A 17,132-nucleotide genomic window follows, 5' to 3' on the forward strand; every position below is an offset into this window, starting at 1 on the left:
ATAGTTTGGGTAACTGGAATATTATGGATACTTCCAAACAATTGAAATACAAACATAAATGCTAGATCATAAAAAACTTGTTCTTTAACTCTAGATATATTGAGTGCCCACAGCACTGAAAACACTTGTCTACTTATGTTGAAATACAAATGCAACTGCTCAGCGGGGGATAACTTTTAAAATCCGTTTTTTAAGCGTCTGTATGTTTTCTACTTATGCTTGTGGTGGCTACTTTTTTATTAGTCCAAAAATATATATAATTAGGCAAAAAAAAGGGGAGCTGTAAACTGCAGCAATATTTGGGGCCTAGTAGGCTTGTCCCAGTTCCAAGCCTAACTGTAGAAAGTGACTAACAATTCACAAAATGTTAAAATAACCTATAACAATAGATGTTGGTGTGGGGGGAAAAGTGCACAAGAGAAACAGACTGAATTAGTCCAAACCAAAAGGCTTACTGGTATAACCCAAGGTCTGTGTTGAGATTGTATTTGCTAAAGAAGGAAAGTGTGGGACCAGAAATCAATGACTCAAAATTGGTGTGTTGGAAAATAGATGTAATTGGTGGACAAAGTAATGAGGGGAAGGGCTATTCCACACATTGCTCTCCTTTTGGGATCCTCAGAAAGACTTTGGGGGAGCAAGAAATTAGGAGACTGTCTGACTGAAAGACTTGCAAACAGGATGGAGCGAGTGTTATCATTATCATGATATCACTTTATCTCCTAGAACCCCAGAGTCCACCATGACACTCTTGGGCCTTTGTCATCCTAATCCTGAGATGTCCTGACCAGACTGAGGCAGAGTGAGGGACTCAGATGACACTATTGGCTCCAGCTAACCCCCAAACGCCACTGGGGATGTGAGACTTTTTCACCCCCTCCTGGTGCATCCTTTTCCTTCCCCACCTTATTTGTTCTCTTTCCTATTTCTCTCCTCTTGCCTTCTGTCTAAAAAGAGTCTGGCTTAGCTGGCCAAAGCTATATATTTTACAACACTGCTGCAAGCCTGTGAGCAGAGGGGCAGCTAAAAGCAATGCTTTACCTGATGCTGGTGTAAGTTTGCCAGGTCTCAGAATGGCTGATAAAACCAAGTGTGATGCCTGTGTTTTTCCAGCATTGAGGTTGCAAGTGAGAGTCAACACCAAATATAGAAACTGCTTTATTTTGCTATTCTTTTTCTCTTCCCTTTTGCACGTGCTTGACTTGTTTTGTTTTCAAGAAAAAAGGACCAGACTTTAGCAGCAGCAATAAGAGATCCAGGCTACTGTGAGATAGTGTTAAATGGCTAAAAGTTGTTTTTTGTATTTCGGAATAATGTTCCGTTTTATAACAAATGTTTTAATAATATAGTTCAATTATGTCTGATTTAATGGCATTAGCACTTGCTTTTTGACGTTATCTTCATAAGTCAGTGCTTCACATAAAGCAGTATCCATGCACGCCCCAATTTTGGGGAATGGGTTGGATGGCAAGCTGTACATGTGCATCTATGAGGAGAGTATCAAATTTAGGAAAATGTTATTTGAAATTTGATGGTACTAATTTAGTGAAAGTTAAAGGTGCAGATGAATTTTCTGAGCCCCAATATATCCCCTGCCTAAAAACCAAATACAGTGGGATATCAGAGGAGTTAGGAGTCTATAAAAACAATCCTAATTATTGCTGCACTGCAACAGTGGTGGATTTTGTTTAGTTGACCTAAGCAGAAAGCATATTACAACTGACCAGCTATTCCAGGTTTCTGTGGCCTTCCTGTGACACTCTGGCAGCAAAAAGGGACTGTAAAGCTGGCTTACCTAGCCTCCTGAAGATGTCTCTGGATGGGAGAATCCAAAACAGTGGAGTGAACCATAGCTGCCTCTCTGGCAAAGCTCATTGCCACTTCCATTGTAAATGGCATGGTTGGAGTGAAGCTGTGACACAGGTATCCCAGCTGCCAAAACAGCCCCTTGTTACTTAAGCCGCTGTAAATTGCGTGAGGATTGAGCTGGCCTCAAGCAGGGGAACACAAGGGTAGTGTAAAGTGACTTTTGCCCTCAAGAGGGTTAGATGATCTGGGCCTATATACAATACTGTATGTATACAGACACACAAAGATGTCAACAGAGCTCTGCATGAAATTCAGGGAGGTTTAGCCACAATTAATGTTTGCATGTTGTTTTAGGGCATCTCCTGGAATACTGTTCGTTACATGGTAGGTGAGATCCAGTATGGAGGCCGAGTGACTGATGACTATGACAAAAGACTGCTGAACACATTTGCTAAGGTCTGGTTCAGTGAAAACATGTTCAGTCAAGACTTCTGCTTTTACAAAGGATACAGCATTCCCAAATGTACCACAGTGGATCAGTACCTTCAGTACATACAGGTTTGTACACGACCAAGCTCTTACCAAATGAAAACAAGACTAATAAACAGTCATCCAAGTTCTTTCTACCCTTCAGCATCTTCCTTTAGTTTTAGTCTAAGCAGATTTTTCTCCTGTCGGCAAACTTGCCTCAATGTCTGCTAATGAAGGAGTGATCGCGCTGTTCCAGTAGTTCTACACTTTATTTTTCCTTTTAAGTCCCTTCAGAGAAGTACCGTCTAGAGAGACCATTATCAAAGGAGAAATAGAGAATAGGAGTCCAGGCTCTTGGCACTTCCTCACAGGAGATGTTAGGAGAATCTGAAGTGGAAAATGACTACTCAGGCATAAGGGGAAGTTGCATTCTAAGTAGTTGCAGTCAGTAGGGTTTGTGCTTGCACTAGGTTTTAGGAAGCATTGGATTCTTTGCATTGAAGACTGCTAATTGAGCATCACAGGATGACAAAATTAGGAAAATAAAGCTTTTTTTATTTTATAGGATAGTAACTGCTTTTATTCCTCTGGCTTTTTTACAGCTGGTATTTGTGAACTTTACCTCCAATTACAATTCTTTGTGTTTGATCATCTAGAGCCTGCCTGCTTACGACACTCCTGAGGTATTTGGGCTGCATCCCAATGCTGATATCACTTACCAGAGCAAGCTTGCCAAGGATGTGTTGGATACCATCCTCAGTATTCAACCTAAAGACAGTTCCAGTGGACGAGGCGAGACTAGAGAGGCGGTGGTAGCTAGATTGGCGGATGATATGTTGGAGAAGCTACCTAATGATTATGCACCATTTGAAGTGAGTTTATGAAATCCTGTCAGAAATCACATCTGCTCTGTCTTGCCTGATGTATGTGCAAAAAACCAAGAAAAGTCCCATATAATCTTCTTGAAAAGCTTTTGTGAATCCATTTACACTGACAAATGCTTTAAAAATATCCACTGAGGAAGCCTGAATGGGATGTAAATGTTCATAGTGAAGTTGCTAAAATTGTACTGATGGGACATTATTGATTTGCTAAAAATTAAACCACTTGTTGATTTTCCATTTACACTGAGGGAGATCAGCAGTTTTCATCAGCTAAACTAGGTAACGTTGTGAGAGAAAACTTGTGCTGTCTTTGTAAATGAAAATTCCTAAATCTTGTTACCTTGCAGTTCAGCATAGAAACCGCAGATACGTGTAGTAATTTATTTTCATACATTATAGTGTTTCTGTGGAGTGAATGGCTCACGGGATTGACAATGGTGTGGATGTGGGTGTGAGTGAGCGAAATATGTATTTATATTTTATGTGTGCATGGAACTTTTCATCTTACCTACAGTGGTTCAAACCCAGGGAAGTTAACTACTGACTCAACAACTATGCTTAGTAGCCCAATTGCGATGAATTTGGTTTCAGTTATGGTTGCAATAGACACTTTCTCACACTGTGCAGAGGAAACACTGCCACTAACTTACCCTCCCCTAGCTAGCATCCGGGGAATCAGAATGGAGAATTTAGGAGGGGAGAGTGAACAGACAGGACCGTAGTGGCATGTGCCTAGATGCACACGCTGCACAGTCAGTGTACATGTGTATGTGTGCACGCTCTTATTGGCTGGGTTTGGCCCAGCTCTTTTCAAGTATAGTTATTCCCTTGTCCATTATCTTACTTGTGCTGTGTTCCATCAGGTCTGATGCAAGTGTCATCTCACAATAATTAGCACCAATGATGACAAACCTTCCAGAAATGAGGAGCCACCCATTCTAATTTGAACTGCTGAGCCAGTGACCTCCCACAGGCCTGTGTCTTGGCATCAGCTCAGCACACTGAAATTTCTGAGCTAATGATCTCACAGAAGCCTGAGCACTATTACCTCAGCAAGCCATACAAGCTGAGATAGGAAACTTTTCTGAAGCTTGAGACTTGATATCCAATCAGAGCAGTACTTTTGAGCTCACAAGACTTGTGCTCACCAGCTCACAAGACTTTTGTTATCCCCCCCGGAAAGTTTGTAGTGCTTAGGCTGAGGATTCACACATTTTTAAGCTTTCACACAAGCCCAAAAGCTAGAGGTGCTCAACCAGTAACCTCAGAGAGGGCTGACCCTCATCCCAGCAAGGTAGGAGGAGTACTTACCCAGTAACCTTAAAAAGCCCTGTGTCGCCACATAGACCCCAATGGTTAAATTGCTGAGCTAGCGAGTTTACAAAGTCTTGTCTCTTGTAATCTTTCTCAGGACGCTAGAGATGTCAAACTAGACATCTCACAAGTTTGACCCTTATCATCAGCTCAATAGGCTAGAGAGGCTGAGCAGGGTTTAAAGGGACAGTGTGGACAAGTGCAGCACCCCTTCCTCTGATAACACCTTCACTTCCTCTGTTGGGCATTGGAGAGCTCATCTCTGTCAGAGCTGCTGTTCTTCCTGCTTCCTGCTGTTCTTCAGTCAGCTTCTATTTTAGCACTACCATGTGCCTATGTGTTGGGTGTTCACGCTACTGTTTCAGCCACTTCTTTACATTTACCCTGAATGAAAGACAGAAGCTGTGCTCAAAGCTGCCTCGTCAATGGGAGGTGAAATTAGGACTCAGGAGGTGACTCGTATCAGGATGTGCACACTGCCCTGAAAGGTCATTATCAGGTTCATTTAAAAACAATTTTCCTTAACTATGTTATAACCACCATCACAGAGGATATAAAATGAAGTTTTAAAAATTAATTACATTTTCACTCTTCATGCTGATTTCTCATTTTGGCTTCTACAAAGTTATCATGAAAAGATGCAGAACTTATTTTTATTAGAATATGAGATTAATAGTGTGATCTCCTTTGACCCAAGTGGCTGGTCAAACTTTGTGGCCCTGTACCTTATTTCTCCGTAGACAGAGAAAATAGTGACAGAATCAGGTATTTTCTTTGATGCAATATTGTTTATTTGCAAAGGTGATACACTGAGTTGTCTTTCCCTGAACACAGTGGGGAAAAAATCAGGAGACAGTTCTTTTGCTCACTGTTCCAAATCTGCCTTTCCAGCCAGTATGCGTGTCCGACAAGCTTCCTCTCTTAGCTGCCTCCCAGGGTCATGTTACCAGTGCTTCTGTTGTGGTCTACTTAGCTTCCTGACAGCTTCTCTCTTTCCTCTCTACTTTAGCACTACTATGTACCTATGTGTTGGGTGTTCATGCTACTGTTTCAGCCTCTTTACGTTTACCCTGAATGAAAGACAGAAGCTGTGCTCAAACCTTACCACGGTTTAAGCCAACCCACAACAATACTATTAGAGTAGAAGGGTAGAGTTTTGTGGCGTTTGGGCTTTTCCTTAAGTTCTCAAACTAGAGTCAGGTTTTGGTGCAGAGTTGCTCCCTGGGAACCGGGCATTGGTATTCAGGCTAAGATCTCTGAAAGAGGGAATTGTCTACAAGTTGCCGTGATACTTTCTAGTTCAGGGGTGGTGGGTAGAGTGTACATAAATTATGTCAGGAATATTCCTGGACTCCACATCACTGATGTCTCTTCCAATGGAGAGCTGACCAACAAGGGCCTTGTAATCTGCTACTGCTTGGGTCGGGGTGACAATACCTACCTACCTGATTACCCTTACTTATAACCATCTAATGAAAACGATTTGATCTTTCCATATATTGGTATCTAACTTTGCCATAAAGTGAACTTTCTCTTGATTTCTCTGTGAATATCTACTTTGTTTGGCTTTCTCTTGACAGGTAAAGGAAAGGCTGCAGAAGATGGGACCATTCCAGCCTATGAACATCTTCTTGAGACAGGAGATAGACAGAATGCAGAGGGTTATCACCTTAGTACGAAGCACTCTGACTGATCTCAAACTTGCCATTGATGGGACCATCATCATGAGTGAAAATCTGAGGGATGCTTTGGATTGCATGTATGATGCAAGAATTCCTGCCCATTGGGAAAAGGCAGGTGTTAAACTGCTTAGAGTCCTCGGTCAATGTTGCATTTTAAAGACTAAAAAAATGACATACTCAGATTATTAATCATCATTAATATCCAATATGTTAACATCCTTTAATTTAAAAAGGGTTAATGTATTTTGTTCAACCCCTTTTTGAAAATATAACCCTGAAGTGCTAGATCTCAGTGATAGAATGAAGTGCTAGATCTCAGTGATAATATGAAGTCATGGTCGTGACTGCATTACCAAATTTGAGAGAGAGCTTTCAGCCGAAGAGTGGAGTTATGGGATTGTACAGGGTGTAAAATAGGACAGAATCTGATCATATATCCCCCTTTCTTTGCCCCCTTTCTGACTTACTTTGAAAACTCCTTTTGGTCTAAAACTTCTCATACCTAGTTGGCCAGAGAAGAAATATTTTTTTCTGAAGTATTAGGTAAACTGTAGAAGGGCTGGCCATGCCATCTCAGGTAAGATTGAGTTTCATTTTATACTTAGTGCAGATATTAATCCTCTTAGGTATGAAAAATACAATGTATCATGACTGCACTTTTTGGGTACAGAATGCATTTTCTGAGAATTTGTAAATCTGTTAATTTGAGTTTAAATTCTGGATCCATTAAGAAAATCAGTGTGTCCCCTTTTTATCTTATTGTCTAGAAACCCAGGGCAAGTACAAATGATATCTGGGCAAATAGCTGATTAGCTTGCCTAAAATTAGGTGATACAGCAGATAATTTGCCTGCACAGCATGTGAACAGCTCATTGTATTTTGATCCAGGTGATTAGGTAATATTTGGGTCTTGAGAGTTGTTTCAGTGGGGACCAAAAATGGATATTGGAGTCAGGCATTTCATTGATGCAGTTTTGTTTATTTACAGAGAATGTAGATATACTCATGTTTCCTTGATAACAGTAGGAACAAAACAGGAGACAGTTTCTTTTTTGCCAGACAAAAGACTATATTTTATATATACATACACACATATACATAGTATAAGCCAATAGCTAACAGTGATAAAAGGAAATAACTTTCTATGCAATGCATAACTTGTGGAACTCACTACTACTATTAGGTTATTAATGATGCTGAATTCTTTGTGAGACTCAAAGTAGTAAGCCTCATTCCAGTCAGCACTCTATCCAGAAGTGCTCTGAGCTTTTCTCAGGATCATGCTGCAAGTGCTTCTTCAGCTGTCTCTGGGGTTTCCTTGCTGCCTTTCATGTATTTTTCCATGGTGTTTTTGTTCCTCTCTGTCACACACACCTCCACCAAACAATACAGTAACTCCTCGCTTAACGTTGTAGTTATGTTCCTGAAAAATGCTACTTTAAGCGAAACAATGTTAAGTGAATCCAATTTCCCCATAAGAATTAGTGTAAATGGGGGGGTTAGGTTGTAGGGAAATTTTTTTTTGCCAGACAAAAGACTATATATATATTATCATTGCAACATATATATACACACACAGTATAAGTTTTAAACAAACAGTTGAATACTGTACACTGCAATGCTGATTGTGAAGCTTGGTTGAAGTGGTGGAGTCAGAGGGTGGGATATTTCCCAGGCGATGCCTTAATGCTAAATGATGAACTAGCACTTGGCTGAGCCCCTCAAGGGTTAACATACTGTTGTTAATGTAGCCTCACACACTACAAGGTACTACAAATGGAGGGAGGGGAGACAGCATGGCAGAGAGAGACAGAGACACACACCATGTGTGTGAGAGAGAGACGCGCATTGCCCCTTTAAGTACACTGACCCCACTCTAAGTACACTCCTTTTTAAGTAGATCAGCAAGTTGAGACAGCAGCTGTTGCCAGCAAGCTCCCTCCATCCTGAGCCTTGTCATGTCCCCCGCCCCTGCTCTGTGGAAATGGGGTACAGGAGTGGGGGGCAGGAGTGGGAGGGGGCAGGGGACACCCTGAGATTAGCACCCCTCTCCTGCCCCCCTGCACAGCAAGCAGGAGGCTCCGGGGAGCAGCTCCAAGGCAGAGGGCAGGAGCAGCACACATCAGTGGCTGGAGGACAGCTGAACTGGCAGCTGAACTGAGCAGCTGTTACACAGAGAATTTAGGGGAGCTGATAAGGGGCTGCTGGTCCACCCTGGATCCAAGCCCCTACCAGCTGGCTCCAACGGGCTGCTCTTCCTGCAAGCAGTGGACAAAGCAGGCAGCTGCCAAACGACGTTATAAAGGAGCACTGGGCAACTTTAAACGAGCATGTTCCCTAACTGATCAGCAACATAACAATGAAACAACATTAACTGGGATGACTTTAAGTGGGGAGTTACTGTACTCAGTAACAATATATTGAGCTCCCAGTGAAACCCCTCCATCCATATAGCTCAGGTTCCTGACCAGCCTTGCATATGACTTTTGTTTAGGTGATGGTTTCTATTGTTTCAGCTGTCTCTTTCCAGAAAGGAATTTAATAGCTTTCCAAAATTTATCCTGGATGAAGGGTGGCAGTTATGTCTACCAGCTTCCACAAGATTTCAGCCAACCCTAAGGATAATCGCATGAAGCCAAGATGATACTCATGTTGTTGCACAGTGTGTCCTTGAGCTTGCTGTTCTGGAACTTAACCATTTTCAGTGTTTTTATAATTCAAACTGATGCCAATCTATTGAAGACAGGGATTATCCTTAAATTCCCCCTCCCCCTCCCAAAAGATAGCAATAGCAGCTTCTTGCTTATGTTTTTGAGGCCTCTGAGGTCCTTTGGAATTATTCACTATGTGTATTTTGTTGACAGTCACACCAAAGCACCAACAGCAATGATAAAAAGATATATTTCACTGTGACATAGCTGGAACATAAGGGCTGAGGTAGCCTGAGTTACCTGTCCTGAACTTTGGAATAATCCTTCAAAGTTGGGGGCATGTGTTTTCTTATAATGGGCTTAATCACCTTTGTGATGGGAAAGGATACTGACCTATATCAGCGATTCCTGCTAAATTGACATACTGCCAAATACAAATGACACTTTTTCAAACATATAAACACCAGCTCACTTGCATTTCAGAATGTATTGCTCTTGATGTAAATGTTACCCATTGTCCTGTAGTGCTGTGGTGATAGAAGCTGATCTGGAATTAACTTAATCAAAACATGCCTGTGTGGTATTGATGCAGATATGGATGAATGCAGATACTTTCAGGTTCTATTAGGCTGATGTCTATTGGCTCAAAGGGAGACCAAGAAAAAATACTACTTGTGAACACAGTCACAGTGAGCTCTCAACAGCTGGACTTGACTAATGCTATTTAGACCTGGATTTCAATCCATATGAGCATTATTCATAATGTCTAAAGATTGACTTGAAAATAACTCACTGATAGTAGTAGTGAGTTCCACAAGTTATGCATTGCATAGAAAGTTATTTCCTTTTATCATTGTTAGCTACTTGCTTTCAGTTTCATTTACTATCTTCTTGTTCATATATTACGAGAGTCAAAGGAGTACTGATTTACCTTCTCTAAACCATTCACTATTTTAAACAAATGCTCCTATTTCTACAACATTGCAATACATTCTGAAATGCAAGTGAGCTGGTGTTTATATGTTTGAAAAAGTGTCATTTGTATTTGGCAGTATTTCAATTTGGCGGGAATCGCTGATATAGGTCAGTATCCTTTCCCATCACAAAGGTGATTAATCCCATTATAAGAAAACTCATGCCCCAACTTTGAAGGATTATTCCGAAGTTCAGAACAGGTAACTCAGGCTACCTCAGCCCTTATGTTCCAGCTATGTTACAGTGAAATATATCTTTTTATCATTGCTGTTGGTGCTTTGGTGTGACTGTCAACAAAATGCACATAGTGAATAATTCCAAAGTACCTCAGAGGCCTCAAAAACATAAGCAAGAAGCCAAGCCTCCTTAATATGTTATGTTAAAAAACTATGCTAAATGCATGTTACTTAGGTGGCAAAGCCAAACACTCAGTAAGTGCCAGAACTAAGGTTGCCCGTGAAATCTTATTCATTCCTCATTGTGCACATCCATCCTGGACACTGAAAGGGGCAGAGTACCTGTGGAAAAAACAGACGTGATTGTGGAATTAACTTAATGCATTATGATTCCATCTTTAAATTTTCTGTGGAGTAGTCTGAGCATAAAATGGAAAAGCAGAGACTGAGTTCTAATCCCAGCCTGACGCTGGCTCCCTCTGTTAAATAACTTAGCTTCTCTGCCTCATCTTCATCTATCTCTGCTATGGAGGTATTTGGTATAGATCTTTGAAGATGGAAAATGCTATTCAAATACTATGTATTATCACTGCATAAGATTTTATTGAGACAGAGCCTTTTTAAGTCTGAAAATTCAGTCTTTTAGTGCCCAAGACAATTGTCAATTCTGTAAGTGACATGAAAGCAGCTTAATGAGTGTCTGATTTGTAGACAGCTTTATAGAAAAATGCAGTGCTTTGACATCTATGGATAAAAAGCACTTGTTAGGTATTGTTTTAAATGTGGAAGGGGTCGAACTGAGGTTAATTTGGCACCAATTATTACTGGCATTTAATAACTTTTGAGTTGTTTGCTTTGCAACCTAAATACTATTTGTTTGTATGTAATTTCCTAGATACTTTTATTAAAAAGATAAAGGCAAATTATTTTATATACAACAACCACCATCAGCAGGGTTGGAAAAGTAAGATTTAATCATTGCAACACAGACTGCTACCCTTTGAGATACTGGACTAACTAGCAACAAGAGAAGGCTGTTACCTAGAAAGGTGATTGGGCTTCTGGCATCATGTGCTGGAACCAGAGGGTGGTCAAGAGAAACTGAGGTAGGCTTTTTCCTCTACTCTGGGACTTGGAGGTGCTCCTGTACTCTGTGGTGCTTTCAGGGGAACTGCATTTTTTAAGGGCATATAACTTGGCCGAATTTGGGCAGATTTTCCTGGGGACTGCAGAAAGCACATACCTTACATGAGGTCCACCCACCTGCCAAATTTCAAGACCTTGTTCCGAAGAATGGGTATGTTACTATTGTTCAAAAAGAGGTGACAGAATTTTAACATAAGTAAAAAATAAAATAAAAAAATCCCTAGACTAGGTCTCAGAACAGACAATCCATTTTGACTGAAAGTTCAAAGAAAAACATTCAGCCTGAGAGAGACACTCAGCATGGAAACTTTCGTCCCAAACAGTTAGTTTGATAAAGTTTTAATCAACTGAAATGTTGTCTTCAATGGGAAATGTCTGACCACCATAGCAACAGGTGTTGCTAGTAATCCTGTCTATAATAATGGCTATAGGGAGAAATTCTGGCCCTACTGAAGTCAATTGGATTTGTGTCATTGTCTTTAGTAGGGCCAGAATTTCACCCTGAGATTGGTAATTCCAAATTTAACATTTCAATAGTCGTGTAATAATATGTCCCTAATACTTTGGGATATTTTCATTGATATGATAAATTAATTTGCATTGCTGTGATTACAAAATGTTGAAAGTTCTAAACATCTCCCTCCCCTAAAAAACACCTCTTTTATACCTGTTTCTAGGGGTCTTGGGCTTCCAGCACTCTAGGTTTCTGGTTTACTGAACTTCTGGAAAGAAACCATCAGTTTTACTGCTGGATATTTGAGGGCCGACCAAACTGCTTCTGGATGACAGGGTTCTTTAACCCTCAAGGATTTTTGACTGCAATGAGACAGGTGAATAGTTTTATTTTTCTATTACCCTTTCAATAATATTCCTCCTTTATTATAGCTTGCATGGGAAGGCTGAGTGTGTGTGAGAGGGAATATTTTCTTTTGTGTATTGAACTCCTTTTCCCTCTTAGGGTTAGATTCTGCCTTTGACTACATTGGACATGTTAGAAGGGGAGCTAAGGGACAGCTGAAATCTCCAGGACAAATTTTTGCTATCTTAGCAGTCATACCTGCCATGTTACCCTTGAGTATGGTGCACTTTACTTCTACTCTTCTACTTCTACTTCATCTTCATGCCAAGGGCTGCCTTGGAGGGTCACTAGGAGGGAGTAGAGATCAGACATGGCAAACCCATGAAAAAAACACGGAAATTGGGCTTGTTTTTGGCTTAATTGGCTTGTGAGTTGCTTGTTGGCTAGTTTTTGGCTTGTAGCTTGTTTGGCTTGTTGCTTCTTTTTTTTGATCGGCTCCTGGCAAGGAGGGGCAAGCAGGGGCAAGAGTGGGGAGAGAGTCGGGGTGCACAGCAGGCCCACCACAGTCCCAGACTGCATGCCAGAGGGATCTAGTCACATAGAGTGTTGGGGTTCTTAGGGATTGTCTTGTTTTTGCCTTGTTTTGAAATGGGATTAGCTTGATTTCTGGCTTATTGTGAAAGTCAGGGTGCTTATTTACTGCATGAAAGTTGGCAACTGTGGTGGAGACCCTATGTTCTTCACTTGGGTTCTGAACAGCCCCTCTGTGAGGGTGCAAAGGGTAGGAAATCCTTGCACCCTTTTGTTCTTTCTCACTCTCACACAAGGTCTGCCCAGAGTCTAGCCCTTGTTCTCTGTCCTCTTCAGTGCTTAGCCCATCTGGAGTGTTTCCAGAAAAAATGAAGTTGGTCCTCTTTGTCACACCTGGAGGTCAGGAGTTGAAGCAGAGCAGCTGCTCTCAGTGAAGAATGTGAAATTGTCTGTATGGAAGAGATATGTGCAATCTGTGAACATGGTGGTTATTGTGTTTCTGGCTAAAGGGTTGCCTGGAAGTTAAATCAGTTTGAGCTAGCTTTGGATTGTAGGAACCTAAAAGCTACTGGGTGTAGACAGCCATACTCAGTTACTCAGTGGAGATATTAATTCCATTGAAGCATACCTCTTGGAATGTGGAATTAGGGTTTGGATAGCTGGGGGTATGGGGAATCTTTAGTTGGAAATCCCAGGACCTTTTAGGCAGGGAGAATCAAACAAAAAAAGTTTGAAATGCTTAAACTTGGAGGAGAGGTAGGTCAGAGGATCTGCAGAGAAACAGACTGGACCACAGACCCCTGATGTTGTGGCATCAGGGGTAAGTGGAGGCCAAACTGAGGTAAGACCATATGCATGTAGTCTTTTGTTATTTTAATCCTTGTCTCTCTACTTGTAATGTTCCTTTGAATAAATAAATCATAGTTGCTTTGAATAAGCAATAAGTGTCCTAAGTCACTACCATTTCTGCTTCGAGCGATTGCTCATGTGTATTCCACAATAGGAGTGTGTGCTCGCCACGTGCACGTGAAGACTTTCCCCTAGCAATACCCGTAGTGGGGGAGCACCCCCGGCAACCCCTAGAGTGTTGCCTGCCTGGCGTGGTATAAGGGGAGCTGCGCACTCCCCCCACCCTCAGTTTCTTCTTGCAGCCAGCGAAGGTGTGTCAGAACTGCTCTGCTCCAGCTTTGCTGTAGCTTGTCTCCAGAACTGTTCGGTTATTCAGTGTTAGTACCTGTAGTTAGTTAGCTATTCAGTTAATTTAGTTAGTCAGTGAGCCCAAACTGGGGCATGCCCCGCACCCCGGGGTTTAAGTCATGCGGCTCTTGTAGTTGTTCTCTGTCAAGAAGTGACCCGCATGCAGACTGTTTGCGCTGTTTGGGAGAAACCAATATCAGTGAAAGGTGCAAGATTTGCAAGTCGTTTAAGCCTCGGACCAAAAGAGAAAGGGACATTAGACTCCAGGCCATCCGACTCCAGGACGCCGTTCCGAACCAGTACCTGGCACCATGGCGTCGGTATGCAATGGAGTAGCCCGGCCCCTTCTGAACAGGCTGCTCCAGATGTCCAGATGCCATCCACGCCTGAAGCCCTCCAAGCAGCGTGGGATGTTGTGTCCATGTCGGCCCCACGCTCCAGAGGCAAGCCATTGGGATCTCCACAGTCGCCTCCGGCCCGGTACTGGTCTCGCTCGAGGGAATGTTCCCGATGCCATTCACCGCCCAGCGACCACCACCGCTCAGGGCAGAGTCCATGTGGATCACCGCTCGTCCTCAAGGAGCGAATATCGACAGGCCCGCGGCGGGTATCACCAACAGTCCTTGTCTTGGAGGGGGTACTGCAGTGGGTCATGGCACAGTCGTTGATGCCTTTCCCGCTCAGACTCCCGCTCCAAGTCTCCACCAAGACATTGCAGCCCCAGGCGTCAATCGCCAGCTTCTCGCTGTCACGGGTCTGCCCATCGAGGCCATTCGCGGAGCAGCTGTTACGGTTGGTACCGGTCCTCCACATTGAGATCGCGGTCCCATGGCTGTAGTAGATCCCGGCACCGCCACTCCTCCCGGTCCAGAGACAGCAGCAGATCTTACACCAGCCCAGTCTCCATTGACAGCCGTCCTTCGATGGGTCAGGCCAGCCAACCCGAACAGCCAGTCCCGCTGTTGCCACAGCAGGTGCAGTAGCACCGAGTGTCGTGGCCAGCCCAATGGTACCAGCGGGCACCGTGGCCTCCAGCAAAGCCCCTGGTGGGAGCTCGTTCTGTGGCCGGAGCTTCGGAAGCACCGTCGGCCTCCCTCTCCAGACCCCCGAGAAAGGAGTCGGTGGGACGTACATCCTCAGCACCATGCCCGGAGTCCAACCAGGTGGTGGACCCTCCAGTGCTGGCTGATACCCAGAGCACTGCACCGGCCTCCTCGCCCCGCCCGGAGAAGGTGATTGCAGCCCGCCCCCCTCTGCCCTGCAGGAGGCCTTCAGGGCCCACCAAGAAGTCTTAAAGAGGGTGGGAGCAAGCCTCCACCTCCAAGCAGAGGAGATGGAGGAGCCCTCAGACTCCCTATTTAACATGTTGTCCCCATCAGCCCTGGGTAGGGTGGTCTTGCCTCTCCATGAAGTGGTGGCTAAGATTTCAAATGCCCTGTGGCAAACACTGGCCTCGTTGGCCCCTAAAAAGGCGGAACGCAAGTACTTTGTACCCACTAAAGGGCATGAGTACCTGTATACCCACGCAGCGCCCAACTCTCTGATGGTTGAGTCGGTCAACCACAGGGAATGGCAGAATCAGCCAGCCCCGACCCCAAAGAACAAAGACTCTCGGAGACTGGACTCCTTCGGAAGGAACATTTATTCATCTTTGAGCTTCCAGTTACGAGTGGCAAATCATCAAGCTCTCCTGGACCGGTACGAATTCAATCTGTGGCGCTCCCTGCCCAAGTTTGAGGACTCCCCCCAGGAGCGCAATAGGAAGGAATTCAGGGCACTAGTGGAGGAAGGGACAGTAGCCGCTAGGGCAGCGTCGGATGCTGCAGACATGGCTGCATGATAAATGGCCTCCACGGTGTCCGTGAGATGGGCGTCATGGCTCCTGCTCTCTGGGCTGTCCAGCGAGGCACAGTCCTCCATGCAGGATCTCCCATTCGATGGGAAGGCTCTGTTTGCGGAGGAAACAGATACAAGGCTGCATGGCATGAAAGACTCTCGCATGACCCTCCAGACTCTGGGCCTCTATGTCCTGGCTCCGGCAAAACCTAAGTTCAAGCCGCAGCAGACTCCTGCCCAGGCCACCCTCCCGAAGTGTGAGGCTGCCCATAAGAAGCAGCGGGACTATAAGAGATGCCCTCAAAGGCAGTCTCGGCCTGTCCCCCAGCCTGGGTCGTCCAAGGGCAAGCAGGTGGGGAAAAGGCATTTTTGACAGGACGCTCATGGGCACCCCGCCAATCCTCACCAGGGATCCACCCCCTATAAAGCTACCCTTCTCCAACCGGTTGTGTGCTTTCCTCCCGGAATGGTCGCAGCTAACCTCGGACCGATGAGTTCTCAACGCCATCTCCTGGGGTTACACCCTCCAGTTTACTTCCTCCCCGCCCAACCACCCCCACCCCGTCTCTCTTCGGGGACCCCTCGCACGAAGCTTTGCTCGAGCAGAAGGTGGGGGGCCTCCTAGAACTAGGAGTGATAGAGGCAGTGCCTGAGGAGTTCATGGGCAAGAGGTATTACTCCCATTATTTCCTTATCCCAAAGGCCAAAGCGGGGCTTAGGCCCATCCTGGATCTGCAAGGTCTGAACCAGTACATGGTGAAACTCAAGTTCCGCACTGTCTCCCTGGCCTCCATTATCCCCTCCCTGGATCCCAGGGACTGCCCTCGATCTACAGGACACGTACTTCCACATCCACATATTTGAGGGGCACAGGCGCTTCCTCTGTTTCGTGATGGGACAGAATCATTACCAATTCACGGTCCTCCCATTTTGTCTGTCCACAGTCCCCAGGGTGTTTACAAAATGCATGTCGGTGATAGCGGCCTACCTTGGATGGCGAGGGGGTCCAGATATTTCCCTATATGGACGATTGGCTTGTCAAGAGCACCTCCTAGTCACAGGTGAGGGATCACATGGCGCTCCTCCTGTCCATGTGCACCGCCTTGGGCCTGTTGGTAAACAACACCAACTCCACATTAGTCCCGGTCCAACGCATAGAGTTTATCGGGGCGCTCCTGGACGCAGTGTCAGCCAGGGCCTCTCTCCCGCCAGACAGATTCGAGATCCTGAAAGGTCTCATCGACTTGGTTACAAGGTTCCCGGTGACAACAGGCAGAGTTTTTCTGCAACTCTTGGGTCACAAGTTGGCATGCATATACGTGGTCCGTCATGCCAGACTCAGGATGACACCCCTCCAGCTCTGGTTGGCCTCAAAGTTCTGTCAGGCCATGGACAGGATGGACAAGGTCCTCACCATGCCGGACTCTGTGATCACCTCCCTACCATGGTGGTCCGCCCCAAACAACATGCTCCAAGGAGTCCTATTCAGGGCCAGGGCCCTGTCGTTGAAGCTGGTGTCCGATGCATCGGACCTGGATTGGGGGTCCTATGTGGGGAACTCTCAGATCCAAGTTCTGTGGTCAGCTCAAGACCCGACCCTACATATAAACATCAAGAAGCTCAGGGCGGTGCGGCTGGTGTGCATGGCCTTTTGCTCGCAC

At 44.6% G+C, this 17,132-nt stretch overlaps 1 protein-coding gene across 11 annotated transcripts in view; it reads left to right on the forward strand.

Annotated features, from left to right (window-relative positions):
- DNAH5 (dynein axonemal heavy chain 5) overlaps positions 1-17,132 on the forward strand; it is a 313,949-nt gene that overhangs the window by 268,044 nt on the left and 28,773 nt on the right. For all 11 annotated transcript variants that reach the window (XR_012157381.1, XM_073332322.1, XM_073332321.1 and 8 more), the window contains 4 exons: positions 2,164-2,367; positions 2,937-3,152; positions 6,059-6,271; positions 11,786-11,938. Coding sequence is in view for 10 of the 11 variants with exons in the window: in XM_073332322.1 (XP_073188423.1) it covers positions 2,164-2,367; positions 2,937-3,152; positions 6,059-6,271; positions 11,786-11,938 (786 nt within the window). In the remaining variant the exon portion in view is untranslated. The remainder of the gene's footprint in view (positions 1-2,163; positions 2,368-2,936; positions 3,153-6,058; positions 6,272-11,785; positions 11,939-17,132) is intronic.

Source organism: Lepidochelys kempii, chromosome 2, assembly GCF_965140265.1.
Source record: "Lepidochelys kempii isolate rLepKem1 chromosome 2, rLepKem1.hap2, whole genome shotgun sequence".
Taxonomy (NCBI): domain Eukaryota; kingdom Metazoa; phylum Chordata; order Testudines; family Cheloniidae; genus Lepidochelys; species Lepidochelys kempii.